We start from the raw sequence: 27,249 nt of genomic DNA on the forward strand, positions 1-27,249 counted from the left end.
GTTTTGTATCTGACTGCGCCCCCTAACGGCAATGTTTTTCTTTCCTTTATATCTTTTACTGTCTGTTTATATCCCTTACCAGAATGTTATTGGCTCTAGCTATAATCAGTCTTTGCATGCAGTGAGTGAAAATGACTTGGTCATTTAAAAGATTCATTCAAAATCATAATGACCGAGACGCCACCAGTGGTCTCTTATGAAGTTTTGTGCAATGTTTGGCACATGTTAAGATATATATTTGTGCAGTAACGAGTCGTCTTTTCTGCATTTTATGTAATGCTTTATTTTATGGCATTCATGATTCTGTTAGTGTTAAACTGACTCGGCTTACTAATTACAATATTAACTTCACAAGTAAGATCAGTGGGCACTTGGACACTTTAAAGCACATACACAATTGTAACGGTGACCTGGTAGTCTTCACTTGATCTTTGCGGTCTGCGACTCCCCGATATTCCTCTGCAAACAGTGAGTACTGCTCATGTGTAAGTGAAAAAGAGTCAATGCATTATTAATATGCAGGGCATTATTAAGCACTGCCTACGTACTTTCACTATTGTTGTTACAAGGAAAGTGGCTCAAAACCCAATGTCAGCGTTTTTAGACAATTTAGTATTTATTTTCATTAAACATTTTCATTTAATTTCATTTAGGTGGCACAGTCAGACATTCATTACAGTTTAGTCACGAAATATGTATTACTTCGCAGTAGCTCTCAACCTTTTTTTACTTTCATTGCCAAGCTAACAAGTACTGTTGGTGCTAGTACTTACATGTTTTGTGATAAAACAGAATATGTTGTACAACTTTATTTTAAGTGTTTTATTATTTGTTTAAGATTATGTAAATATAACTGAACTGAAATCATTTTAAAACCTATTCGGGGCCCACTGGAAGTTTTCGGAGGCCCTCTAATGGCCCCGTACTGGAGAACCACTGTATTACAGTCTATACACAAAGACACAGACTGATTCACATGTGACATAATTGCTCTATTTGTTTTTGCAGTGTCAAGAATTGGCAGGCTGTCCACCAAAGGCTCGGTGCTGCTACTGTGTGACATGCAGGAGAAGTTCAGACCCACTATTTTCCAGTTTACAAACATTGTGAGCAATGCCGCAAGATTGCTACAGGTAAGATGAACACCTTCATAATAGGGAATACAAAAAAAGACAGAGCAATTTTTTGTGATACAATCTACAAATCTTCCACCATGAAGTAGTCTTTGATAATGTATTTTTTTAAGTTTTATTAATATAATATTATTATTTTTTTCACTTCCAGGCATGTCGCATTTTAAGCATCCCTCAGATTTTAACTGAGCAGTACCCTAAAGGTCTGGGCCCCACTGTTCCTGAGCTGGGGGCCGAGGGCTTGAAGCCTCATACAAAGACCAGTTTCTCCATGATGACGGAGAGTGTGGAGAGCTCACTCAAAAGCCTGGGAGACCCTCAGCAGGTCATATTATGTGGCATCGAGGCTCAAGCGTGCATTGCAGTAATGTCAAATAGCTGTTTAAACTAACTTTTTTACTGTCAGCCACACCTTTATCCCCTGAACGAGATCTTAAAGGTTCTTGTTCTGCTGTAGTGCACAACATATGATCTCCTGGAGCGAGGCATGGGGGTTCATATTGTAGCAGATGCTGTCTCTTCTCGAAGGTATAATAATACATTTAAAACAATTGAAACCTGTTGTGATATTTTATATTTATGAAAAATTGTTTTTAAGTCATTGCAAATGCAAGACTTTTACATACCTTATCTTGACTCACATCCACATCTTTTCAAAAACAAACTCAAGTCAATTGATGGATGGCATCTATCAGCTTTTTTCTAAAGGTCTATAGAAAAAAGGAGGAATTTTACATTGTTTGCTTACAGATATATGTTTATTTGTTGAGGTGGTTGTGCAGAATCTGCTGTTTCCTATGAGCCAGTGATTCTCAGGCTTTTCTATACATATCTGTCTGTCATTTTCAGTCAGACAGATCGTCTTTTTGCACTGTCACGTCTGAAGCAGAGTGGGGCGTTTCTCACCACTACAGAGGGAGTTTTATTACAGCTAGTGCAGGATGCCAAGCACCCCAACTTTAAAGAGGTACCCGTTGACCTGTGTGTCAGCTACATTTGAACTCTTTTAAACCTAAAAAGCATTTCGTCATTGTTTTGTAGTCATGGCACTCTAAATCCATCTCTAAATCCATCCTTTTTTTTTGTTCTTGTATGTGCATTAAGAAATATATAAACACACACACACAATTTATAGATTAATTTATATATTATTAATTTATTTGTAAAACTGAAATATTTAAATTTAGTTCATATTTAAATTTAGGATAATTTAAATTTAAGAAATGTTACATTTTAATGTATATTTAACACAAAGCTGACATTAAAAGGAATGTAACAGTTGTTACGTTGGCCACTTGTTAATTTATTTGGACATTTTTAAGTTTGACAGCACTAATTCCTTTTTATCTTTTATTGTTAAGAAAAGAGCTTGGCTATTTTATGAAAACATCTCTTTTTGTGTTCAGCTAAAGAAAATAAAAAAAGATGGGTTTGGACTTTTGGGTTAAGCTTTCGCTTTTTATAAGACCTTAAGGAAATCATATGTTTCAGGAATGGTTTTCTTAGCACTGGTTGAAGGTTTGTTTGTGTCTGTATGAAGAGCTTCAGTATGGAGCCAAAAGAGTCTCAATAAAGATAAATGCACACACTACATTCACATATGCACACACAGGATTCATACATGCACACACATGATTCATAAATAGACACACAGGATACACAAATGTGCACAAAATTTACAAATGCACACACAAAATTTAAAAAGCACAGAAGATTCACAAATGCATACAAAATTCAGAAATACACACACAATTCAGAAATGCAAACAACATTTACAAATGCACTCAAGATTCACAAATGCACAGAACAAGATTCAGAAATGTATTTCTGATGCACACACACATATATGTTGATTTACAAACTGCTTGCAGTCTGTGAACTTCACTGCATTTGTGTGTGAATTTTGAGACTCCTCTGACTTGGCTCGACACACAAATGCATGGAATGATCAGCAACCAATCAGATATCTCCCTTCTTTTAGCCAATCACAAGAACGCACTCAACGTGGGGGATTGTTAACTTATAAGCCAATCACATGAACACGTTCACACAGCGCGATATGCCTGTGGTGCGGCATATTATAGCCTACTTATTTATGAAATTGTATGAAAATACAGATGTTTAGATTACAATTCAGGTTTATTTTTTATTATTTTTTTACAAAATATAAATTTTAAAATGTCCCAATACATACAGCCCAGACTATGACTGCAGAAAAAAAAGTTAAACATGGATTCATAAATTTGCAATAGGCAGTTATTTCATTTTATTGAAATATTTTAATGAAAGTAAAAATTAAGTGAGTCTTCTGCTGCGCAAAGTGAGTCGCCAGCTGCGTGAGGTAAGTGAGTCGTTCGCTGATGAAAGTGAGTCGTTCGCTGCGTGAGGAAAGTGAATCGTTAGCTGAGGAAAGTGAGTTGTTCACTGAGGAAAGTGAGTCGTTCGCTGATTGGCTTATAAGTAAACAATCCCCCACGTGGGGTGCATTCTTGTGATTGGCTCAAACAAGGGAGATTGCCTTAAAAAAAGGCATTTGTGTGTCGAGCCAAGTCAGAGGAGACTCAAAATTCACACACAAATACAGTGAAGTTCACAGACCGCAAGCAGTTTATAAATCAAGATACATGTGTGTGTGCATCAGAAATACATTTCTGAATCTTGTCCTGTGCATTTGTGAATCTTGAGTGCTTTTGTAAATGTTGTTCGCATTTCTGAAATGTGTGTGCATTTCTGAATTTTGTATGCATTTGTGAATCTTCTGTGCTTTTTAAATTTTGTGTGTGCATTTGTAAATTTTGTGCGCATTTGTTTATCCTGTGTGTGTATTTATGAATCATGTGTGTGCATGTATGAATCCTATGTGTGCATATGTGAATGTAGTGTGTGCATTTATCTTTATTGAGACTCTTTTGGCTCCATACTTCTGAGGTGGTTGGGATTTTGTAGAGGTTTAAGTCTGCGTTCAGCTATTGTTGTGTTCATGTTCTGACCTGTCCTCCTTCATTTTTTGCACACAGATCCAGAAGCTCTTGGCTCACCCCTCCCCTGATACAGGCCTGCTGGCCTTCTTCAGCTCTCTGTAGGGCCAGTCACACACCACACCCTGCAGACATAATTACATCAGTTACTAGAAATCAGCACAAACCGCTTTCTGAACCTGTTAGAGTTATGTGAGCGCTGTGCATTAGTGTATTCGAATAAGATAACATCCAAAGAAACAGATATTTGACATTTGAAAATGTTTCAAATGGTTCTACAATTCAGAGTTTTTGGTAACGCTTCTGGTTCTGCATGTTAACATTACTTAATGCATTATCTACCTATGAGCAATGCATTTGTTACAGAATTTATTAATCATTGTTAATGGTATTTCATAAAAACAACTTTCCATTGCTAGTTAATGTTATATAATATTAACCGATACAACTTCAGATTTTTATAATGTATTAGATAATTTTAACATTAACAATGATTAATAAATGCTTTAGAAGTATTTTTAATTTGTTAGTTCATAGTAACTAATGTTGAAAACTCACTTTATAAATGTTATCACATTTATTAATCAAGCTTAATTTTAATTAGATTTTTTTATTAGATTTTTCATTATTATTTTATGTTTGATCATAAAAGGTTAACAATGTATATTTTAACATACGACTTTAATGTGTGTTATATGTGTAAATTAAAAGAAAAAAATGTGTCCTTTATTGTTAACTTACAAGTAAAGTGATATTAATGCATAAGACCTTACTGTAAAATTACCAAATGACTGTAATCGGTACATTCATCTTTATAAAATAAGAATAAAACTTAAGCCTCTTGATTATGCATATGGTGTTGATATGTGATAGCCTACGTGACGTTTGTTTTTCCCTCACTGCTTCATTGCTTGTGTGCCAAGTGTGAAATCCACCAGGATGCAAAGATCACTGTGTCATAGGACCAAGAAAATCTGAATGGAAATTATTACAGCGGGTTCCCGCCTGCTGCTTCACTGCTCTCCTCTCCTATTTCAGCCGAGAAACAGGAACTTACTCAACAGTAAAACGCTAGAAGCGCAGCCATGAGAGGAGGAGATAACGAGAGAGAGGAGGAGAAACACAATGTCACTTCTCAAATGTCAAACGAGGGTGGAGTGTGTGACGTTCAACACAGGCAGAACGGGAGGGGGGAAGAGAAAGAAAGGGAAGAACTTTTTCCGACAGTTTTTTTCTACTTCCAAACAGAAATTTCACATAAAACGTGTTAACTTGGGCGCTTCGGGTCGCGAATGAATGCAGCGATAAACACAAGACAAGAAAGAAGGAGGATAAACAAGCGTTTGCGGAAAACCTTCAGATGCTTCTGTGCAACAGATGACAGCATTAAAAATTAACACAGCGTGAAGCCTGTGGCCCTTTGACAAAACAGAGGTATGTTTTCACTCATCTTTTATTCTAGACACACATATTAATCTCTTATAATAGGCTATTTTTATAGCCTATTATAATCTATGTTTAATAGACCTAAAAGTGTATCCAACATTTGATCCATAACAGTGTGCAGTAACTCTGATGCTTTAAGGATATGTTTGTTTGTCAAAACACTACTTAATGGCTTTTAAATTAAGATTGGGACTACTACACACTTTTGCATCATATTGTCTTGCAACAGCGTATGGCATTGTGGACTTGGTTTCACAGTTTAGCTGGACTGCATGGGTTAACACAGTGTTACATAATGTTTTGTTTTGTCTGCACCTCAGATCTCCCCTTCAGCATGACTTCTGAACTGGACTCTAGTTTGACCAGCATTGACTGGCTTCCTCAGCTGGGAATCAGCACTTTGCGATCAGGGAAAGAAAGAGTGGAGCGGAAAAAAGAACGAGGAAGAGAGAAGGACATCCCTCCCATACCTACACCGTCCCCTGGATCCAGTTCCAAAGTGAAACCACCTCACAGCTACGCCACTCTGATAGCCATGGCGATAAGTTCTGCTCCGGAAATGAAGCTGAGTTTGAATGATATTTACACATGGATCAGCAATACATTTCCGTATTACAGCAGAGCAGGAAGAGGATGGAAGGTAAAGGCCAGACCACTACATGACCACTTCCCTGTGCTAAATAATGCATTGAGGCAGAGTTGTGCATGTGGTGTAGATTTGTCTGTGGATTGGATTTTCCTTTATTGATTTAATAAACAAGTCTAGAAAGAAACTGCTGTGGAATATAAATGAGCTGAAAGCAGGTCTTTTGTATATTATAGGGTCAATCACAGAGACACATGTCAGGATAATACAACCTTCCTGGTATCACAATACAGAGAGAGAAAAAAGCCTCCTTAATGGAAAAAAAAGATTGAAATAAAACTTTATAGCATAATATTTAATATATATTATTTTCCATTTTTAAATATTAAATAATTTGACCATCTTGTCTTTTTGGAAAGGCAAGGTTAGTTCAGGTTGTAAAATATCATGTGGTGCAACCCCTCAAAACTTATGAATGTTTTCGACTCCTCCAAAAATAGCAATTCTATTTATGAACTAATAATTTAATAAATCACAATACAAAAATACTACACTAAAAACATTAAAAAGGTCATGTGTATCAAAGGTATGAGGAAAATGTGTTTCTTATTCATTTAGAGAACTGATCATTTTTGTGTCATTGTAGATATTAAGCATTTAAATTTAACATTTTAACATTTCATAATTTTTCAGCATACAATGTTGTGTGTGTGTGTGTTTAATATTGTTGGGATCTTGGCCCTTTTGAAGGACTATTGACCTTGAAAGTTGTTGGATTTCAGAGCCCTGAATGATTCTCACTGAGCCCATGGAGCAAGTAAACATGCCTCTTCTTCTGTCCAGTGGCTCAGTTTCTCCTTTGATGGATATAACATTGACTTGAATTTCTGGGGAGCTTGTATTGCATCATATCCTACCGTCAAAAGGTGTCAAAATTAACAGACTGCTTTTTATTATTGCGTACTTAAAATTTGTATATGATTCATCAAACTGATTTATAACAGAACTACAAAGACACTTTGTGGGTGCGTAGTGATACTTTACAGGAAATGTGATGCAATCTCTTCTACTTCATGAATAAAGCGTAATGATATGTGATGCTGTTTAACTGGAAGTGGTGCTTATTATCTGAGGAATCTGGACATGTTTAAAAACAGATTTTAGGAAATGATTCAAATCAATCATAAAACGTTATATATTCTTGTGATGGCAAAGCCGAATTTTCAGCAGTCATTACTCCAGTCTTCAGTGTTCTTCAGAAATGATTCTAATATGCTGATTTGCTGCTCAAGACACTTTCTTATTTTTATTAATGTTGGAAACAGTCGTGCTGCTTAATATTTTTGTGGAAACCATAATGCATTTTTCAAGATTCAGACAAATAGCGAGTTCAAAAGAACAGCAATAGAAATATTTTGTAAAATGAGTGTTTTTACTGCATTTTTTATTCATTTAATACATCCTTGCTGAATAAAAGTATTCTTAAAAAAAAAAAAAAAAACTGGTAACACTTTATTTAAAGCCTTTATGTATAATGCATTAATTATGCATTATTAATAAGGTAGTTTAAATGCATTAATAATGTTCTGTAATGCACCTTATAATGAATTGTACAATCTCATGAACAATTGTAACCATAGTTAATACATTATAACACTTATCAATTCATCGTTACACTATGCATTATATATTTGGTTATAAGTATTTACGATAAGATGTAATGTATTTCAACACACATTATAAATAATAATAATGTTTATTTACCCTTTAATAACCCTTTCAAGTGGATTATACATAAAGTCTTTAAGTAAAGTGTTACCAAAAAGCTTACTGACCCCAAATCTTTGCATAGTAATGCATGTCATAACCATTTGTATGCACAGACACATTTCTGTTTTGTCTCTTAGAACTCAATTCGACACAATCTGTCCCTCAATAAATGTTTCCGGAAAGTTCCTCGACCACAGAGCGACCCAGGGAAGGTGATGTAGCCAAATTATTTTATTATATATCTAAGGTTTATTCATTTTAAATAGTAAATATTATATCATGCTACTAACTACTGTTATAACACTCTCAAATCCACTTACTAATACTGAAGCTGAAATAATCACCTGTTTTAGGGCTCATACTGGACGATGGATGTGCCGCCTGACTCGGCTCAACCAAGGGCAGTCAAACGTCCTTATCCTAAAGAGGAGGAGGTAAGAGTACGACACATTAAGTATTTTCATCCCATCTGTGAGATCAGTATTTCACTCACCACCGTCTCTCTTTCAGGCTCCATTCTCAGAGGCCCAAGTGCCTGTCAGTCAAGCAGAGCCCCTCCCACCTCAGCCAGACAGCAAAAGCACGTTCTCTCCCCCTCCTTGCAAGGTTCAAAGTCATTTCTTCTGCTTTTCTATTTCTGTCAAGGATTAAGATCCTCTTATAGCAATGCTTGAGGTCTAAGAAAAGAGGAAATGAGAGTGTGTGGTAAACAAAAGAAAGCTAGTGACTGGTAGACTTCATCATTTATAGTGAATTTAAATGCATGCATCATCTCAAAGGAATAGTTAAAATTTAAATTCTGTTATTTTCTCCCCATCATGTCATTCCAAATTTCAAACCTGTATGGTATTACTTTTATCTATGGTATTTAAAATCTATACTATACATTGACCACATAGGTGTCAACTTTAAAGATGGATGAACTACAAAAAGGGTGCTTAGATGCCATTAATATTAATATTGATATCATATAGAGGTGTCATATTCTAAAGATGTCAACTTAGGAGCTAGCACCAGTTTACTAATAGCTTGTGCAAGCACAAACCCTCTTTAAAAAAAATTTTTAAATACTGTCAAGATTCACCAAAGGCATGCAGAACAAAAATTGCTGTCACAGACTTTTTAGTTAAAAAAATTACTTTTTTAGCTGACATTATGCATTTGTAGGAATTTCCCTTTCAGACGCTACACATAAACATGTCTTAACCCGATTTGCACTTGACATGGCTGTGATCATTTCATTTCTGGTAGATTGTGTTGGTCATAATGGAAATTAACTGGCTATGTCTGTTTTATTTCATTTGCGCATTGTCTTTTGTGTGCAACAGAAGAAAGAATCCTATGCAGGTTTGGAATTACATGATGGCGAGAAATTAATGACAAAATGTTAATTTGTGGGTGAACTATCCCTTCAAATTTGAACTGTGCTTCATGAAAGAAAATAAGTCGGAGTTTGGGTGTGAGGATGAGTAAATGATGTCAGAACTTTCATTTTTGGCTGAACTATTCTTTTAAGTAGTATGTAACATTGTTTATCTAAATAATTCTCAAATGATTCTCTGCTTATTCAATTTCCACAGCAACGTCCAAGCATCCCAGTTCCTACATCTCTTCCTTCGAACCCTCATGCTGATCCCTCTCTACGATTTTCCTTTGCTGATTTGAACTTACCAGATCTGTACAATTCCTTCCAGTCCCTCTGTCGCTCTGTGAGTGAGAGAGTCACCTCACAATGTAAGGAAATCTATTAGGCCACTCTTTTCCTTTTGGCTTATCATTTATTTTGATTCAGAATCAAGTCAGTGTAAGATGTGTCAGTTTAGTTGTGTTTGATGATACACATTCTCTCTCTCTCTCTCATAGCGGACGTTACCAATTTACTTGGAATAACCCATGACAGTGCACCGCTCCACACACCAACCCTGCCTCCTCTCTCCCCCTGCCCCTGTCCAAACCCTAATATGAGCCAGTACACCAACCCCAACCCCAACCCTACTCTAAACCCAAACCTCAATACCAATGGCAACTTCAACCCAAATACACCCAATACTAACTGTAGTTTTATCCACAACCTAAACCCACATCAGAACTCTAACATTCATGCAAACTCCAACACTGAGCCTGACAAGCTGCTGCACAGTAATGGTGAGTATAACTGCTCAGGAGTGATGTGTTGATGGATGCGAGTGTCCTTATCCTCTCTTTCTCTCTCTCTCTCTCTTTCAGCTGTTCCTGCAGACTGGTTCAGCAACGCTGACTCTTTGAGAGAGAGTTTCAGAATTGCTAGTAGTCTGGACTGGGCTAACATTGATCTCACCAGTCATCCTGGTCAGTACTCCGCTGTAATCTACATGCTTTCACTTTCCGCTCTGGAGTTACATTTTAGTTTCAAAAGTAACCATTTTGGAATTTGTGCATCCAGAAGCAGTATTTTCCACTCTTGGGAAGCTATTTTGAAACTGTAACTTGCAATCTTCTTATTCCTCAAACTAAAAACAGTCATGCAACCATTTGGTAGAAAATTGCTAAACTACATGCAACAAACAAAACATAGGTAATTTCTGAAACTATTCATGTATTTTTTAAAATACATAGTTATAAGGATGTATGATTTGTTAACTTATAATATTAAAACTCATGCATTTAGACTAACCACTTTAATTAATCTCCAGGGTTTGCACCGCCCTGGAAAACCTCTATTTTACATTATATAATAGTTCAAATGTAATAAGCAAACAAAAACATTAAGCAGCACAACTGTCACAATAATAAATGTTTCTTGAGCACTGGACTCTAGTAATGATTTTTTTTAAGAAAACAAGCAAATGAACAAGTAAATGAATAGAGTGCAAGTCTAAAAGGGCAAGGTTTTTTTCAGAATAAAATTAGAATAGAATGTGCCAGAGTTAGAGGGTCAAATAAAGATGGAAGAGATGTGTTTTAAGCCGATTCTTGAAGATGGCTAAGGAATGTTGAGTTGGGCAACATTTCATTTAAAAGTCTGTGAAAGTGATTTTGTGCCTCTTTGGGATGGCACAATCAAGCGACGTTCACTTGCAGAACGCAAGCTTTTAGAGGGCATATAATCTGAAGTAAGGAATTTAGGTAAAGGGGTGCAGAGCCAATGGTGGTTTTGTAGGCAAACATTAATGCCTTGAGTTTTATGTGAGCAGCTATTGGTAGCCAGTGCAAATTGATAAACAGATGTAATGTACATTTATTTTGGCTCATTAAAAATTAATCTTGCTGCCGCATTCTGGATTAATTGTAAAGGTTTGATAGAATCAGCTGGAAGACCTGCCAAGAGAGCACTGCAATAGTCCAGCCTGGACAGAACAAGAGCTTGAACAAGGAGTTGTGAAGCATGTTCCGAAAGAAAGGCCCTGATCTTCTTGATGTTGAATAAAGCAAATCTTCAGGACCAGGCAGTTTTAGCAATGTGGTCTGAGAAAGTCAGCTGGTCATTAATCATAAGTCTTCAGGATGGAAGATCGGTAGAGTTGAATGTCATCAGCATAGCAGTGGTATAAAAAGCCATGTTTCTGAATGACAGAACCTAGTGATGGAAAAATCTCAGAAATTCATTGGTCATTAAGTTTGGGAACCCTGTAATTTAATCAATTTGACTTATTTACCTAAATATTTATTTTGCTGAATTAAGCATGGTTGCATTTTTTGGACCAGCTCATTAAAAGGAAAAATTCTGTGAATAATCTGTGTGTAATGTTGCTTAAAGGTTTGTTAATTTATGAATGCATTTTCAAAAATACTAGAAAACTACTGTACATACCTGAAATGAATTGTTTCTGTCTATGTTGTTCTCCTGCAGACCTGGTAGAGAGCATGCGGCAGGCTGAGCTCTGTGACTGGGCATTGGATTCAACGCTCTTCACCTCACTCTGTGATTCACTTAACCGTTTCTTCACTCAGAAGGGTCTCATTAACTCATCTTCTGGTGGCCCCTCCTCTTTTGGACAAATGGCCCCTCCTCCTATAAATATGGTGTCCACTAACCCTCCCAGCCTGGCTAGTTTAACTCAACCCTCTCCACTAATCTACTCCTCTCAGCTCCCTTCTGGCACTGGTGGATCTCCACTCCAAAGTGCCAGGAGAACCCTGACTCCTCACACCCAGAACCAGCCAGCACAAAGATCCCTGGGACTGCAGCCCACCACGAGCCACCCTCTGTCTCCTAATGGTATGTCAACAGACCCCTTAAATCCTTAACGGGACCACTGTGCATCTAAACTTAAAGGGATAGTTCACCCAAAAATGAAGATTCTGTCATTTGATTATCCAGTGTAGTTTCAAACATTCCATGACTTCTGTAGAACATCAAGATATTGTTTTGGAGAATGTTTTAACTGTTTTTTTTTACCCATTGTCCTAATACAGCACTTCAAACTCAACCCCTGACCCCCACAGGACGTCCACAGTTGAAGAAAGTCAACAGTGAGGAAATCCAGGATGATTTCGACTGGGATTCTTTGATTGAATGATTTTGTTGGCAGATAAATGCACTGTAAAGAAAACTTGAGCCAATTATTGACACAAGGCATGAGTATCTGTCAAAAATGAGGTGAGGCTACTTCATTAATCTTGTTTCATTTACATGTGGAACAAAAGCAGCACCATCGTAACAGTATCATCTTTCAGCTGTTTGTTTCCTTTGATATGGCAAAGTGGTGCTGCTATAATCAACTGCATGTTAAAGTGCTGGAGAATAAAATAGCCAGCACCAACTTGTGAGGTTAACCAAAAATTGCAATGCAAAATATTTTTCATGTATGTTCCTGAACTGCTCCAGACCTTGAAGGTTGGGGTGGATAGATCCACACCAGGCTGCTTTTTAAGCCAGCGTATTACAATGTAAATAGCATTAGCACTTCCAAAACCTTAGCCAATTGACAATGGTTCAGTTTTTGCTGAATGTTGAAAGAACTTATTGACCAAAGACAATATTACATTGCACTTTTTCAGCAAATTGCATGTACACTAACAATTTGTGGGAGAATAAATGCAGTTTAACAGTACACGGAGTTATATTATGGCATGACAAATGGGTGTATTTTGACTGAAATCTATTATGACATTTATTGCTTTATATTATTAGTCACATGGCAAATCCCCTTAGGGAGCCATCGTCTTCTGTCTTAAATAAAAAAGAAAAAAAAAGAAAAAAGACCTGTCCAATGTCTTTTATTTTAATTGCCATTTAAAAGCAAACAAATGCCAAAGAAAGAAAAAAAGATTAGACAATTTTTTTGTGAATTTTTTAATTTATTTCTTAATTGTGAATGTTCACAGTCAATACCACACGACTTTTGACCATCGCCAACATTAGAGAAATATCTCTAAAATGTTCATATTTTATATATTTATATATATATAAAATAATTCATTGAAAGTAAATAAAGAATAACAGCATGGATCATGTCATTCAGTCCCCAATTTTATATGATTTCACATAATCATTCAGGTAACTTTCTTTTTCAGTTTCAGAAGCGTTAACACTTTCCCACTTTCTGTGTAAATGTTCAAGGAAAAAATGTGCTTAAGTGAAATGCAAAGACAGGCTGATTCTCATTTGAATAGGTGTCGAATTAATGCTTTGATTCTTACAACTGCAAAAATAAATGTGTGAAAAGGACCTTTATAACAAGTGAAGAGTGCTGAAAGTGAGACTATCCTGATAAAACCCCATCAGAAGAACAGCAGAGGACCGAGTGAAAACAATGGACACATTATACATGCTCTCTCTCTCTCAGTCACACACACACACACACACACAACATCTCTTCATGTGGACCACTTGACGTGGACTGAAATTTTGCAGGTGGTTGAAGACGACCAAGCAAGCATCTGTTTCAATGGCGATTTCCAGTGCGATTTTTCTTGGTTTAATCGATCCCAGGAGTCAAAGACATACGATTAAAATAAATTACACAAGATTACACATTAAATTAAAAGTAATACATCTATCAAATGATTTTTTTTTTTACTAGAGTTGTGAATAAAACAGCTAAATTCTTCTTAGTCTGCACAGGGCGAGCCTGTCACAGTCATCCTTCATGCACTCTTTCATCAGAGGGTCAACAGCTCAATGAAAGGGGGAGAAAGGGGTATATGATTGAGTCCATTAGTGGCTTGTTTTCCTCCTCCCTTATCTTCATGTTTCTGAACAATAACAATCATCCTAGTAATATAACAATATTAACAGCCTGCATTCATTGAATGAACCCACCAATCATCCATGTCTGTTAAAGAAAAATCTGAACTAATAGGGAAATAAATAGACTTCAAATACTCTGTAAAATAAAATGAAAAAAAAAAAAAATTTGAAATGCTGTTTTGTGAAAGAAAACATTTTAGTTTTTACTTTTTCATTAAATATAGAGATGTACACTTTTTTTTTTTTTTTGTCAAACACGAACTGTTTGTGTTGGTAGGGCAGGTTTGGATTGGTTGGATTTAGTTGAAGGGGCACGTGGTATTAGTGAAATCTCTCAAAGAAGGAAAGGATTGGTGCTTGTGCCTGTCGTTCCACCTCCCATAGATCCTCCTGTTCCCATCACTCCGCCCACCCCTGATGGCCCGCCCAAAATCAGTGCAGGCTGTGTGGGGCCACCAGGGCCCATCAGCAAGGGATTTCCTGTGGGACCCATGGGGGATATTCCACCAAAAGGCATGCCCATTTGGCTGGACTGTACCATTCCCATGCCCATACCAGGGGTCACCATAGGGACCCCCATTCCTGGCATGCCCATCCCTGGCTGAACCATTCCCACTGCTGGTGGAGGCATGTGACACAGCATAGGATTCTGGGGGATGGGGCTTGTACGGAGCTGGCTCAGACCGAGTGAAGAAGGTTGAGGGGAGATGGATGCCATCGAGGTCGTGCCAAAAGGATTAGATGCAGAAGGTGGCGATGGAGACACCCCTCTACTGGAAATGTTACTGCCTGGGGTAACTCCCATCCCTGTTGAGGAGGGACCTAAAGTTAAAGGAGAAAACTAATGTTAGAGGGATTAACAAAACAAGATTTCTCTTGAAACGTGGGTTGTTTTAAATACACACCCTGTGTCTGTAGGAAGGGGTTGTGAGATGTGGAGGAGATGCTTGGCGGTGGTGGTTGTTTAGGTTTGGGTTTTGATGATACTAGTGAGTCCAAATCCACGAGTGCAGCATTGGGACCCAAAAATGACTCTGGCGTTTTTCGAACAGGCAAGGAGGTACTGAGCGATGAAAGGTCAAAGGGAACTGGAGAGCCTGTGCTGCCTCCACCATCACCTCCTATCACTGAGGAGCCTCTTCTCTCTGGATCTGCTGTGTATGTGTGGAAAAGAATAAGATGTAAATGGTTGAACAATATGATCTGTGAATGTTGGCCAAAACAGGATTGCTGTCCAAGTGATCCTTTAAAATTACTGACCAATAATACCAATACCATATTATTAGACAAGCACTTAGCGGTATTTATTTTGGGATGCACCATACAGGTTAACAACTAATATATCTGCAATGTACTCTCCATTGGAAATGAATGGCTTCTGATCTTGTTGTTTCTCATAGATAGTGAAAATGTACAGTTTAAGGATGCCAAGGAAACTCTCAATTGGTTTCAGAGAAAGAAAGTAAAGCTGCTAGAATGACCCAGCCAATCACCTGACTTGAATTCAACAGAAAATCTATGGAAAGAACTACAGATCAGAGTTCATAGAAGAGGCCCACAGAACCTTCAAGATTTGAAGACCATGTGGAAGAATGGGCCACAATTACACCTGAGCAAAGCATTCAACTAGATTCTCCATAAAGGAAGTGTCTTGAAGCTGTCATCAAGGCTTTTGTACTAAGCATCAAATAAATTTCAGTAAGCGTGTTCAATACTTTTTCCCTGGGTCATTCCATTTTATTACAAAACTTAATTTCTGAACTTATTTGTTTTGATTATCTAGGTTGTTACCAATGGATCAATGACGTGACGTTATAATTTTCTGTCTGATTCAGTTAATATTGGTTTAAATGCATAAAGATGCTATATACAAATACTACCTCTCCCACATATATACCAACTTTAAAGTTTTCAAAGAACATTAGTTATTTGTATTTCTTTTTTTTTAATGCGTCAAAACAAGTTGTGCGACTACCTGGCCATTAACTGTTTTTTTGAAAACATCTTTGAAATTACACTAAATTTATTCAGATTAATTTTCTGCACTATTTTGCATGATTTCCAAAGTGTTTTGTAATCCTGTATAAAATTGCAAAGCGTTTGTATTTATATTTCTTTCATAATATTCAAACTTTGTCCAATAATCTTCATTTTATGAAATATCATGTCCATATCACTACCATGTTGGTATGTTTATGTTGAAATCCATTGAAAGATAGGAAGTTGCATCATTACAATTTGCCAAACACCCATAGAAGCATCAAGCAGGTTTGTAACTCTCTTTCAAATCTGGAACCATTTTAATGGCTGGTATGTAGTTACCACACCTGGATATCGTGGGATGACCTCAAAAAAAGAATATTAAGTGATTTCTACAAGCGTTTATTTTATGACTTTTTAAGTGACCTTTCATGGGAAGCTAGCTTGTTTTGTTTAAATGGAAAATTCTGTGCTTGTAATTTTTGACTGAATTTGAAAATATCATGTGGTGCGACCACTGCAGTTTTTTCCAGAGTGTTTTCCATTATAGATATATGTCCCAGATTCACAGTTTTTGTGCTTTTATATTCAATTAATGGTTTATATTATAATGCAATTTGGGTCCCTTCGGGTGGTTTGTGTTTAATCTTTTGAACCGTTTAAAACGATTCAGTTCAATTTGGTGAACTGGTTCAAGAAGATCCGGTTACATCGAATGATTCGTTCGTGAACCGGATATCACAAACTGCTTTGTTTTGAACTCTCTCACAACAGACACGGAAGAGAAGACAATGCTGAATAAAGTCGTAGTTTTTGCCATTTTTGGACCAAAATGTATTTTTGATGCTTCAAAAAATTTTTACGGACCCTCTGATGTCACATGGACTACTTTGATGATGTTTTTCTTACCTTTCTGGACATGGACAGTATACTGTACACACAGTTTCAATGGAGGGACTGAGAGCTCTCGACTCTTGGACTAAATCTAAAATATCTTAAACTATGTTCCGAACATGTCTCACTGATTTGGAACGACATTAGGGTGAGTTATTAATGACATAATTTTGATTATTGGGTGAACTAACCCTTTAATATTTAAATTTAAATGGATGAGTTATAAAAAAAAATTCACCGCCCTCACAGTTGTCATAAAGGGCAAAATTAGCTATATAGACAAAAATCGTTTTTTGCACCAGGCTGAAAACATGTTTTTTTCTGCTGTAAAGTTGGGCATTTTAACATGGAGAGCCTATGGGACTGACTCCCTTTTGCAGCCAGCCTCAAGCGGACAGTTGATGAATTACAGTCTTAGTCACTTCCTTGTTGGTTTCAAGAGGTTGGCGCTCTGTATAAATGTAAATTCTGGGAAAATTACAGTGTTTTCTGATCTTAGATGCATTTAAACCTGTTGTAGGGGACTCCAACATTATATTAGGACACTTTTAAAAAAAACATAGGACCTGGTCTTTAAAACTGACTCATTTATAAATGGCAGTGAATGGGGATTGACATTCTGAAGCCCAAAAGTGCATCCATCTGTCATAAAAAGTGCTCCACACAGCTCTGAGGGATAGATAAAGGCCTTCTGAAGCAAAGCGTTTGTGTAAGAAAAATATCCATATTTAAAACTTTATAAATCGTAATCTCCAGCTGTTGTACGTGTGTTCATGAGTGTTGTTCCAGCAGAAAATGTAGCATAGCATAGCGTAAACTCCAGTGGGAATAAGCTACACGCTTATGACAGTTAGCAAAAACTACAGATTATGGTTTCTAGTCCTAAATATGAATATTATTCTTACACAAACACATCGCTTCACTTCAGAATTGGACACCCATATGATAAGTGCATCTGTGCATTTACATGTGCAAGTATACCTGTGCCATTAGTTTGTTTAAATGAGCCACTCCAGGGATCAGAGGTCAGACCGTCAGTGGCAGGGGCGGCTCCTTCCGCTGCCCAGGGATCGGTTGACCCTGAGAGCGGGGTAGGGGCCGGAGCCACTGAGGCAGCCCAAGGGTCTGCACTTGGAGGGGTCACAGCTGGAGGGGATACAAAGAGAGATCAAGGATCAGAGGACACCATGAATAGAGAGGAAAAGCCAGGGTAAAGACACTGAAGACACAGGGAGGACACATCCTCGATACTCTTACCGGTTGATGCCCAGGGGTCAGAGTTTCCTCTAGAGGAAGAGTCACCCCATGGATCTGGGGCTACGGTTGTTGGTGCACCTCCCCAGGGGTCAGCACTTGGAGGAGAAGCGGGGGAAGCGGCTCCCCACGGGTCTGCAGGGCCCCATGGCCCAGCAGTAGATGCAGGAGCCAAAGCGGGAGGAGGAGAGGGTGCTGCGGAGCCCGTTGCAGGGGCCCCCCATGGATCTACAGCACTCAACTCCATCAGAGACGACTGAGAGAGAGACATGTCAGTAAGAAAGTCCTCATTTCGAAAGGAGTGCGCGAGAAAGCAAAAGAGTGAGAGGGAAGCTTGTTTGTACAGAGAGGACAGACACTTACACTTGCAAGTGGTTCAATAATAGCTAGTTTGGCGAAATAGCTAAAAGGAAGAAACACTAGAGGAAGTGAAACAAGCTGACACGCATCGCTGTGCTAAAGCGCGTACGCAGGGTGAGAGACACAGACAGAGCAGGTAACTCTTGGAGAGTGAGAGGCAGGTACACAAACACACAACCCTCGGTAACACGACACACTACCATGTGTACACTTCACGCTCTCATCCTAAAAGAACAACAACTCGTCAAGCATGAACTCTTGCCGACACAATCGTACACAATCACACACCTCCTCGGGCTTGGCTTTCTCCCTCTTACTCTCCTCGATGGCCATCTGCAGCCTCAGGTCGTCTCCCCTGCGCAGACGCTCCTCCTGCCAATCACACACCACCGTCACATCATCACAGTGAACCAAGTTCTGTGGGCTGATGGGAAATGGAGTCTACTGAACTGTAGCAACCTGACTCCAATGTCTCACCAGCTTCAGAGTTGTGCTTCATGGCTTCAGTTAGGCACAAATCAACAAGACTTGAAAGTAGTGGGCGGTTCATCTACTCTGACATTTCATTGATAAGCTCTGATGGAATTACAAAGAATGAACAATTACTGAGAATTATAGGTACTTTCGGAATTACTCATTGTTTTCATCATGCAAAAGGGAAAAATTTGTTCAGAAGTCTTCAAACAACAGAAATTATGAACAACAGGTAAGCTCAACACACACAAACAGGATTTATTTTAACCTTTTTAAAAGCACTTACTAGGTACTTCTTAGACATTTCAATTGTTCCATGATCATTCTTAAGCATACATTATTTTCAGGCTGATTTGTGATTTGGAAGGGAAGAGGATAGCAAAGGAAGAGTTCATCCACTGTAACCTGGATGAATTTTTGCTCCCTGACCTTTTGGTGAGTCTCCTGGCTGACTGTGAGTGCGTAGCGGAGATCTGCATCTTCCAGAGGGTCATTGCTAGTCTGAAGGAGGGGGGGCAGGGTGAGGACAGATGTGAGTGAAGGAGTGAGGGGGGAAATGTGCAGAAACTGTGCAGAGGACGGGCCAAATGTTTAACGTGTGGTATTCTACATTTTTAGAGAAACAGACCACATTTCTATGCTATGATGGCAGTTAGGGAAGAAAGCAGATTCAGGGAGCTTTAAGGTTTGATATTATAAGCAGAGCTCAACAGTAAGAACGGCCAGGGGCCAGTGTGAGAGCGTTGAGCCAGTTGACAGAACTGTCACTTGACTTACTGGGGCACATCTCTTACATTTTTCTACATGCCTTTTTATACGTTGCTAACTTAAACATTTTTTACTCTGAATACTTACGGTTTTATTATTTTTATTATTATAGAATTATTACTAATATAATTTATTGTAAAAAATAAAATCATCATAATAAATATTAATATTAAAAATGTAATATTGATGGCAATACTAATATAAAAAACTGTTGCATGCCAGTTTTGCAACGGCAATCTGAACTCCGAATCAGATTTAGCCAAAAAAAAAAAAAAAAAAAAAAACTTTACTGTTGAGCTCTGATCGGGATATCACAGTTAAAATACAACTTGTAATTCACTAGCATGTTCTAAAATCAGTAAATGTATTTCACAATTCACAGTCCATTAGAGAAATCTATCACAGGACTATCTGGAATACTTTATTTGCAACAGATTACATTTTGCTGTCAAATATGTTTATATAATTGGCCACTAAAGTATAAAACTGAACACTGTCTCAGGCAAACAATTTCCTGTGCTACCTTGCAGCATGGTCTCATCTTTCTTTACATAAAAAAACCTAAATTTAAATTCAATTTGTTTATTTAATTCCATGTAATAAGCACGATAATGTACAGTTAGTATTTCATTTTCACAAGATTAAGATCAGATCACCACCTCAGGGTTTATTCTGCATATGACCAGCTGACTCCACATTAAATCCAATTTCACATTAAGTATGCCAACAAAGCTCTTTCCATTTCTGGTAGAACAACTATTCATCTTCCTCTGTCTCTGAACCATCTCAGTAGTACACTTTACCTGCAGCCTGAAAACCTGATCGCTGATTGGCTGAGAGACTTTACCTGCTCCGCCTCTTCCTTGCTCATGGCTAGTGCCAGCTGGAGCTGTAGGTCCTCCTCTCCAGTGCTCTGGGGCCACGCCTGCTCAGGGTCTGCTCCCGAGTGCAGTCCTCCCCCTAAAGCAGGAGCAGAAGGGGCCGAAGATGCTAAGGGAGGAGTCAAATGACAGCCATTATGATGCATCAATAGATGGTGGAGTATCGGTCCCTAAAATTGCTTCCAGAGCAAAAAGCTTGCCAACATCCATACTTGGCCAAAGCTGTGAAGTGCACTCAGAGTGTTTTTAAAAGGGTGCTGACATTCATTTGAGTGTCCGTCCTGACCCCTTCATGAGCCCTCCCTACTGCAAAGCACTTCTAGCTCTTACCACTGCTAGTCTGTGCCATCTTCTCTTTGGTCTTGAGAGCATGGATCCTCTCCTCTCGTAGCCTCTCCTCGTCTTTTAGCAAAGTCACCAGCTGCTTGGCCTTTTCCCGTACATTCACACCCTGAAGCATGCACACAACATGTAATATTACAAACGAACGAACTGTGTTTTGCACAAAGCATGTGTGCAATTCTAATATGTTTAATAGTCCAGCATCAGAATGAATCATTTAACAACCTGAACTACATGTCGTCGAGTTTGAGGTAGTGCACGTGACAAACGTGTTATTAGGGTGACTGAAATAAAATAAAACCTCTTAGGCTGAAGTTTTTGTGGTTTAAATGTGAGTGGGAGAAAGACCTTGATTGAAAGTCATGGCGTTTGAATTGACTGCGAGACCTTGAGCGAGAGATTGTTGTAGTTTGTGAAACACATTTGAGAACCATTACTAACATCATGAAGGACACTTCAAAACTAACACTGAGAGCCTCCTTTTATTTCCTTATTGAAAGAGAGATAACATGTTAGAATTGCATGCGTGTATAAATATAACTTCTTGCTTTTGTATACCTGGTCCTTGCCATCTCTGTCAATGTACTGGAAATCTTTAAGAGTCTGAACGGCATAGATGTTTTCCCTGCATTGCTGTGCCACTCTCTCGGAACCCGTCTTTATCAGATACTCCATCAGAGTCATAGCCTGAGAAAGAGCGGGAGTAAAAATACGATCAGATTGTGTTTATAGCTTCATATACCACATCTGCCTCTAGTGAGGGTAAAACTGTCAAACTTACTTTATATACATGTCTCCAGTTCTTCCCATGGTCATTGAGTCTCTTCCAGACCATGCTCATAATCTCTGAGAAGGCCACTACATTGTATGTCAGGTCAGCAATCTCTGACATCAGAGAGCTAGAGGGACCCCATGGGTCATTAGAGGTTGCTTCCCTAACCTTGAGAAAAAAGAATTCAATGAACTTTACTAAGGGGAAGTGTCTCTTCATTCTTACAGAATAATGTGTAAAAAGTGTGTGAAACTATACTCTATGCAACTTTAAACATAAGTGTGCTACATGGCCGCATAACACTGTTTATTCAGCTGGTGTTGTCAAGTAAAAAAAAAAAAAAAGAAGAATTTAAAATAATAAATGAAAAATAGAATAAAAATTAGAAATAAACAACAGGTTAAGAACTGCCATTGTACCATATAACACTAAAGTAGTTATTGCTTCCGGTTGCATTATGGTCTGTTATACTGCTTATTTTAGAGAATATAGTGGTTATCTTCATAATTTAGGCACATAAAAACAACAGACTGTGCAAAATATACTGTACTATTATACTACAGAAAGAGTATAGACTAGAGTGGTCCAGCAGTATGATACTCCAAACCACAGCTCTGAACCGGTTCAAAGAACGAAAACGAAAACTGGAAACGAACAAAATTGACAGGAACAGAACAAGAAAAAGAAATAAAATAAAATTTTATAGTTCCGAACAGAATCGAATATTTGAAATGGCCATTAGCCGGTTAATAACGTTATTTTATCGTTCCATTTAATATTTGAAATTTGCTGTCAACCAATCACGAATTCCAGCAGTACCTATGCAAATGTGACTCTGAAGCCAGCAAGAGAAATGTCTGCTCAGCTGTGAACTCATCATGGGCAATTCTCAATGGCAATGCACCACCTTCTGGGCAGCATTAAGACCAAATTGGGCCTGAGATGCTGCAGCGCAAAAAGGGCATATTTTCTCGGCGTTGGTGCATGTGCATTCGACACTCAAGTGCCAGCATGCTTAGTCTTTCCTGCCCAACTTAGGACCGCAGCTCTCCTATGATTATTCCAGCTTTGAGAAGCTCCGCTCGCCGGAGGCACTGGACACCATCATGCACAGATGGATGCGCAACCCAAATTTCGACATTAGGAAATGTCTAAGAAAGATTCAACCATGACAAAAGCTCGTACAAGCGCGGTTCACAGTCACCGGTTTCTGAGTGCGCATGAATGCAGCAAACTGTATCAGCTAATTTTGACCGATTAAAAATCTGTTATATATATATATATGTTTTTTAGAGGAAAAAAAATATGATTATGCAGACACAATGCAGACACAAATGTTTAAAAACATTAGGCTTTAATAGGTATTTTTTTATAATCATTTCTCATTCAAATAAATCGCGAATATGGAAACAAATGATTTTTTTCTGAGAGACCCAATGTTTTTCGTTTTAGCCTAAATTAATTTGTTTTGGTTTGTCGTTAATATTGCTATAGCTTCTTAGGGGAACTAAACTAGCCTAGCGGAGCTTCTCAAATTTCCCGGAAGCTGAACAGTTTTCATTTGCTATATTAACCTCAAAATAATTCTTAGGATGAAATTTGGAGTCCGACTTTCGGACGCATATACAGCGTTACATATTATACAGAAGCCTAACTATTCTATATTCTTTGCACTGTGACATTACTGTGAATGTTAATTTCGGTTATTTGTCCCAACCGACGCTCCTTAACCGATGATTAACCATTCACTGACAAGATTATTTTAAATAATAATATTGATAGTACAAACAATACATATTAAATAAAATTTTAGCATCCAAATACATCGGGAACATGGAAACATTTGGATTCATGCTGAATGAGAGAGGTAGGCATCATCTTCAGCTTAAATTAATTTGTTTTTGGATTGATGTTTTTATAGCATAAACTTTAGAGGATTTGTTTTAGAGATAAACTAATAACAGTTTCTATAAGGTTGGTAAACATTTTTCTTTAGACTACAGGCATTTTAGCCTTCATTATTTCAGAAAGTAATAAGGCTAATAAAACGTGATGTGAGCCGCGACTTTCTTTCACCCGAACCGGTTTTGGAATGGTAATAATATCAGAGGAACGCAGAACAGAAACGTTAAAATATAGATTCTGCTCGGAGTGAACAGATTTAATTTTTTTTTTTCGTTTTCAAACCCTGCACCAACCATAACTTATTTCACTGACCAACGTTGTGACGCACTCTTACTATTTAGGCAGGAATTCTATGCAAGTGATGAGATTTCTTAACAAATTTTGTTTAAGATTATGTGTTCAGCATTTCTGGCCACAAGTTTTTCAGCCTTAACTGAAATTACTGATGAAAACAAATGAATGAAATCCTGAATCTTTTGTATGCTTGCTAACAGCTTCATTCAATCGGGAAAAAAATTAAGCAGAAGTACAAAACATTTATTCAGGAACTAAAAGACTTGAATAAGAAGACTGTTTCAAGGCTAAGATGAAAAAGAATGTGAAAAGAAGAACAGAGAAAATGAAAGCTGGGTTACGACGGTAAAAGTCTAACCTTTATCTCTGCCTCTGAGAAATTGTGAACAATGTTCTTCATTTGTCGCCGTAGCGATGATGTCGACATGGCAACAGGCTGGCTATCAGGTTCTGCAAAATCTGGGACATTGTAAAGCAAAGTCAATAAAACACTAATATGGACAGGTACAAAGGCAAACAAAGGCTACACATTTTTCAAAAGGGAGTGTATCAGCTCTGAGACGGAAATATCTAAGAATGACCAGGAGGTACCAACAGGACGTTTATCAGAATACAAAAAGGAAATGCTTTGGCTGCTATTCAAATACCATTCATCTCTCTATCGATTAAAAAAAGACCCAATCTAGCATAATATCCCCAGTACCGTGCACCCTCTGTAACCATGAGAGCGCAGCACCAGGAATTCCCCAACCTACAAGTCCTGTGAACACAAGAGCATCTGATGACGTGTGAGTCTGGCTCCAGGAAGTGTGTGTGAAGTGTACTATACCTGGGGGTGTCGCTCTCTCTCTCTGCGTGTGCGCTCAGGTCAGGGTCTCTCAGTGTTCAGCCTGTCCACTGCTCCAAACCTCCGCAGAGCGGCCACATGAGGGCCCAGAAGCACAGATGTGGGGTGAAATAACTACGAGAAGAACAGAGATTTAGACGGGAGGTACAGCATACAGGGATGGAAGCTGGTGCAGCACTGTGGAGGCTTAAAAACACAAAAGACATACAATTCTGCTCTTTGACAATAGAGAAAATGCAGTAATAGCAGACCATGCCTGAAGGCACTGTACATTGCTCATCTGTAACATCAGCTAGGTGTAGGCCTAGAGAAACTACAACAAAGCTGAAGCTAAACACCTGCTGTGATGTGCAAAACATAACATCTAAGCATGGAAATACCATCTTACTAAAACATAATATTAGAGAACATAGATTGATAAAATATGCAATTTACGTAAGTAGTCTGTTATAGTGTTATAAAAATCTCATCGATATATGTTAAAAGCTATCAGAATTTAATCTTACATGTTGTCCATATACACAACATCTGGACCAAATTGCATACTTTTGTTCAGTTATATTTTTGGGCCTTTAAATAAAATAAGCATGTTTTGTCCCTACTTGAATGTCAGCTCCATATTCTCACTATATCACACATGAGCCATAAAACCCTGGTGTACCAAAAAACATAAAATACATACATATTCTGTCTAAAATATACAGCTCCATTTAAAAATAAATAAATAAATAGTTTCTGACTATTATTTCACTACTATTTATTATGTCACGTTTACATGGTTAACATTAAATTAAACACAGGTATAAGGAAGCTGCTAACATGACTTGATATGTCATATTAATAATCTAACATACTACATCGACTACATTAAAGGCAAATATACTAAAAATGTTCTTCTAAGCTTCAGTCAATCCAGGAAGAACAGGCAATAAGTAGGCTAGCAGTTGATAGGGTGTATCAAAATGCAGAACTGTTGTAAAAGCTTTGACCTGATAACAGTCCAACAGCCGCCTTCAGGATTCAGGAGCAAAGTACAAAATCTGAATTAAATGTTGTAAATGAGACCTTTAACTTCTGCCTCCATTCAAAACAGTAAAATCAGGGGTCAACAGGTGGTTTTCAAAGAAAAGTCGATGAGATGATAAACAACATTCTATGAACTTCTCAATGACAACTTCTGCTTGGAAATGGGCATGAAATCTGACAGTTGGCGAATCGGATCAGCATCAGATCTCTTAAAGCGGCGTGTTGTTTATCTTTGTCCGAGCAGAAGACAGTGAGGGCTATCAGACAACAGCACACCCCTCTCTCTACACCTCCACCCAGCTAACAAATGAAACCGCATTCATTCCCAGCAGTTAAAGAACTCTTCTGGAGTAACTTCAGCACGGAACAAGCCCTCTGCGCACCAAACTGACAGAAAGAGATCCCTGCCAAGTGTACTAGAGATCAGCTAGCTGAGGCTACTTACCGCTGAGTTTCTTTCTTTCCTCTCAAACACGACCAGACATCAGCCGAGCAAAAGAAAGCGTTTATTATCAGTGAAGACGAGAGTAAATGGACGCCCTGTTGCCTCTGTCACGGCGCTATAAATAAAAAAAAAGCTCATTTAGAGACTCGAGCGCTGCGCTATGCTAGCTCAACTCATAAAGAGGAGAGCCTGAGTGCGTGACAGAGTGACGCCCACCGCGGTTTCCTTAACAGCTATCGCCCTTCGAGTCGTGCTCGTCATTTAAACAAATAACGTGTCATACAGCCGCTTATACTAATACAATAGCGCTACTGTCGTAAATAACGTCTGAACCGACCCTGCCGTTGCTCGACTAGCAAGAGGAGATGGCGGCACTTCCGCTTCCGTTTCCCCGCAGCCGGACGGACCGCGCCCCCATGCGCGTTCAGACATTTGAATATTCATGAGCCATGGGAACTACAATCTTAAAAATGATTTTTATGTGATTTTGAATAGCAGACATACAATGAAAGCATCGAAGTGTATGACTCTAGATTGTGATGTGAAAATCTGGTATATTAATAGTATATATATGCGCAAACAAATAATGTTATCGTTTTGGTGACGTCGCCCTTAAGAGTTTCTGTCAGTGATTTTGACAGCAAGGGCTGCTATGTGCTATTAACATTTGTGGCCCTCGGGTGTCCTGTTAAACTATACGAGCCTTTGAGTTATGAAGAGATGACAAGTATCCACTGATATTTTCTTTCCTAAATTTACAGTGATGCTACAGCGTGCAGTGCCCACATAGCGGCGATGTCCTCAATCAAATGAGATCATCAGTAATCTTTTTTTATTATTAACAGAAACCCCACGTGTCAATTCTTTTCAAATTATCTAATTATTTTTTTTGTTTTGTTAATGTTTTAAAGTATTCTGTTCG

At 38.1% G+C, this 27,249-nt stretch overlaps 3 protein-coding genes across 4 annotated transcripts; 2 read left to right on the forward strand and 1 right to left on the reverse strand.

The window, feature by feature from the left end:
* Positions 1 to 69: 69 nt before the first annotated feature.
* isoc2 (isochorismatase domain containing 2) lies at positions 70 to 4,680 on the forward strand. Its single transcript, XM_026284484.1, has 6 exons — positions 70 to 468; positions 1,009 to 1,133; positions 1,285 to 1,497; positions 1,591 to 1,661; positions 1,983 to 2,100; positions 4,151 to 4,680. Coding segments are annotated over exons 1-6 (594 nt in total). The 5' UTR covers positions 70 to 467; the 3' UTR covers positions 4,217 to 4,680.
* Positions 4,681 to 5,290: 610 nt separating this feature from the next.
* On the forward strand, positions 5,291 to 13,079 carry foxj2 (forkhead box J2). The gene is made up of 10 exons (XM_026284483.1): positions 5,291 to 5,545; positions 5,878 to 6,197; positions 8,051 to 8,125; positions 8,267 to 8,347; positions 8,424 to 8,519; positions 9,494 to 9,647; positions 9,777 to 10,058; positions 10,140 to 10,241; positions 11,743 to 12,111; positions 12,309 to 13,079. The coding sequence occupies exons 2-10, from the start codon at positions 5,892 to 5,894 to the stop codon at positions 12,410 to 12,412; spliced, it is 1,569 nt and encodes a 522-aa protein (XP_026140268.1). The 5' UTR covers positions 5,291 to 5,545; positions 5,878 to 5,891; the 3' UTR covers positions 12,413 to 13,079.
* A 1,240-nt stretch (positions 13,080 to 14,319) lies between these two features.
* LOC113116364 (epsin-1-like) lies at positions 14,320 to 26,727 on the reverse strand. Of its 2 annotated transcripts, XM_026284485.1 has the most exons (13): positions 26,328 to 26,727; positions 24,839 to 24,970; positions 24,368 to 24,468; positions 21,820 to 21,978; positions 21,597 to 21,725; positions 21,027 to 21,147; positions 20,663 to 20,805; positions 19,477 to 19,548; positions 18,862 to 18,945; positions 18,217 to 18,469; positions 17,941 to 18,105; positions 14,991 to 15,239; positions 14,320 to 14,907 (listed from the first exon to the last, which is right to left on the reverse strand). In XM_026284485.1, exons 3-13 carry the CDS (start codon positions 24,434 to 24,436, stop codon positions 14,420 to 14,422), a joined length of 1,932 nt encoding a protein of 643 aa, XP_026140270.1. In that variant the 5' UTR covers positions 24,437 to 24,468; positions 24,839 to 24,970; positions 26,328 to 26,727; the 3' UTR covers positions 14,320 to 14,419. The 2 variants fall into 2 exon arrangements, with proteins under 2 accessions (XP_026140270.1, XP_026140271.1); XM_026284486.1 differs by lacking the exon at positions 19,477 to 19,548.
* Between the last annotated feature and the right edge of the window lie 522 nt (positions 26,728 to 27,249).

This window comes from Carassius auratus, chromosome 16, assembly GCF_003368295.1.
Source record: "Carassius auratus strain Wakin chromosome 16, ASM336829v1, whole genome shotgun sequence".
Classification (NCBI taxonomy): Eukaryota; Metazoa; Chordata; class Actinopteri; order Cypriniformes; family Cyprinidae; genus Carassius; species Carassius auratus.

Excerpts from the sequence above, each read along its gene's own strand:
- isoc2 (XM_026284484.1), top strand. Across the intron at positions 1,134-1,284 it reads ATGCCGCAAGATTGCTACAG|GCATGTCGCATTTTAAGCAT; the intron begins GTAAGATGAACA and ends TTTCACTTCCAG. Across the intron at positions 1,662-1,982 it reads GATGCTGTCTCTTCTCGAAG|TCAGACAGATCGTCTTTTTG; the intron begins GTATAATAATAC and ends TGTCATTTTCAG.
- foxj2 (XM_026284483.1), top strand. The coding sequence starts at position 5,892 with ATGACTTCTGAACTGGACTCTAGTTTGACCAGCATTGACTGGCTTCCT. Across the intron at positions 8,348-8,423 it reads CTTATCCTAAAGAGGAGGAG|GCTCCATTCTCAGAGGCCCA; the intron begins GTAAGAGTACGA and ends TCTCTCTTTCAG. Across the intron at positions 10,059-10,139 it reads CAAGCTGCTGCACAGTAATG|CTGTTCCTGCAGACTGGTTC; the intron begins GTGAGTATAACT and ends TCTCTCTTTCAG.
- LOC113116364 (XM_026284485.1), bottom strand. The coding sequence starts at position 24,436 with ATGTCGACATCATCGCTACGGCGACAAATGAAGAACATTGTTCACAAT. Across the intron at positions 21,726-21,819 it reads ACTGGAGACATGTATATAAA|GCTATGACTCTGATGGAGTA; the intron begins GTAAGTTTGACA and ends GCTCTTTCTCAG. Across the intron at positions 14,908-14,990 it reads CCCCTTCCTACAGACACAGG|GTCCCTCCTCAACAGGGATG; the intron begins GTGTGTATTTAA and ends CTTTAACTTTAG.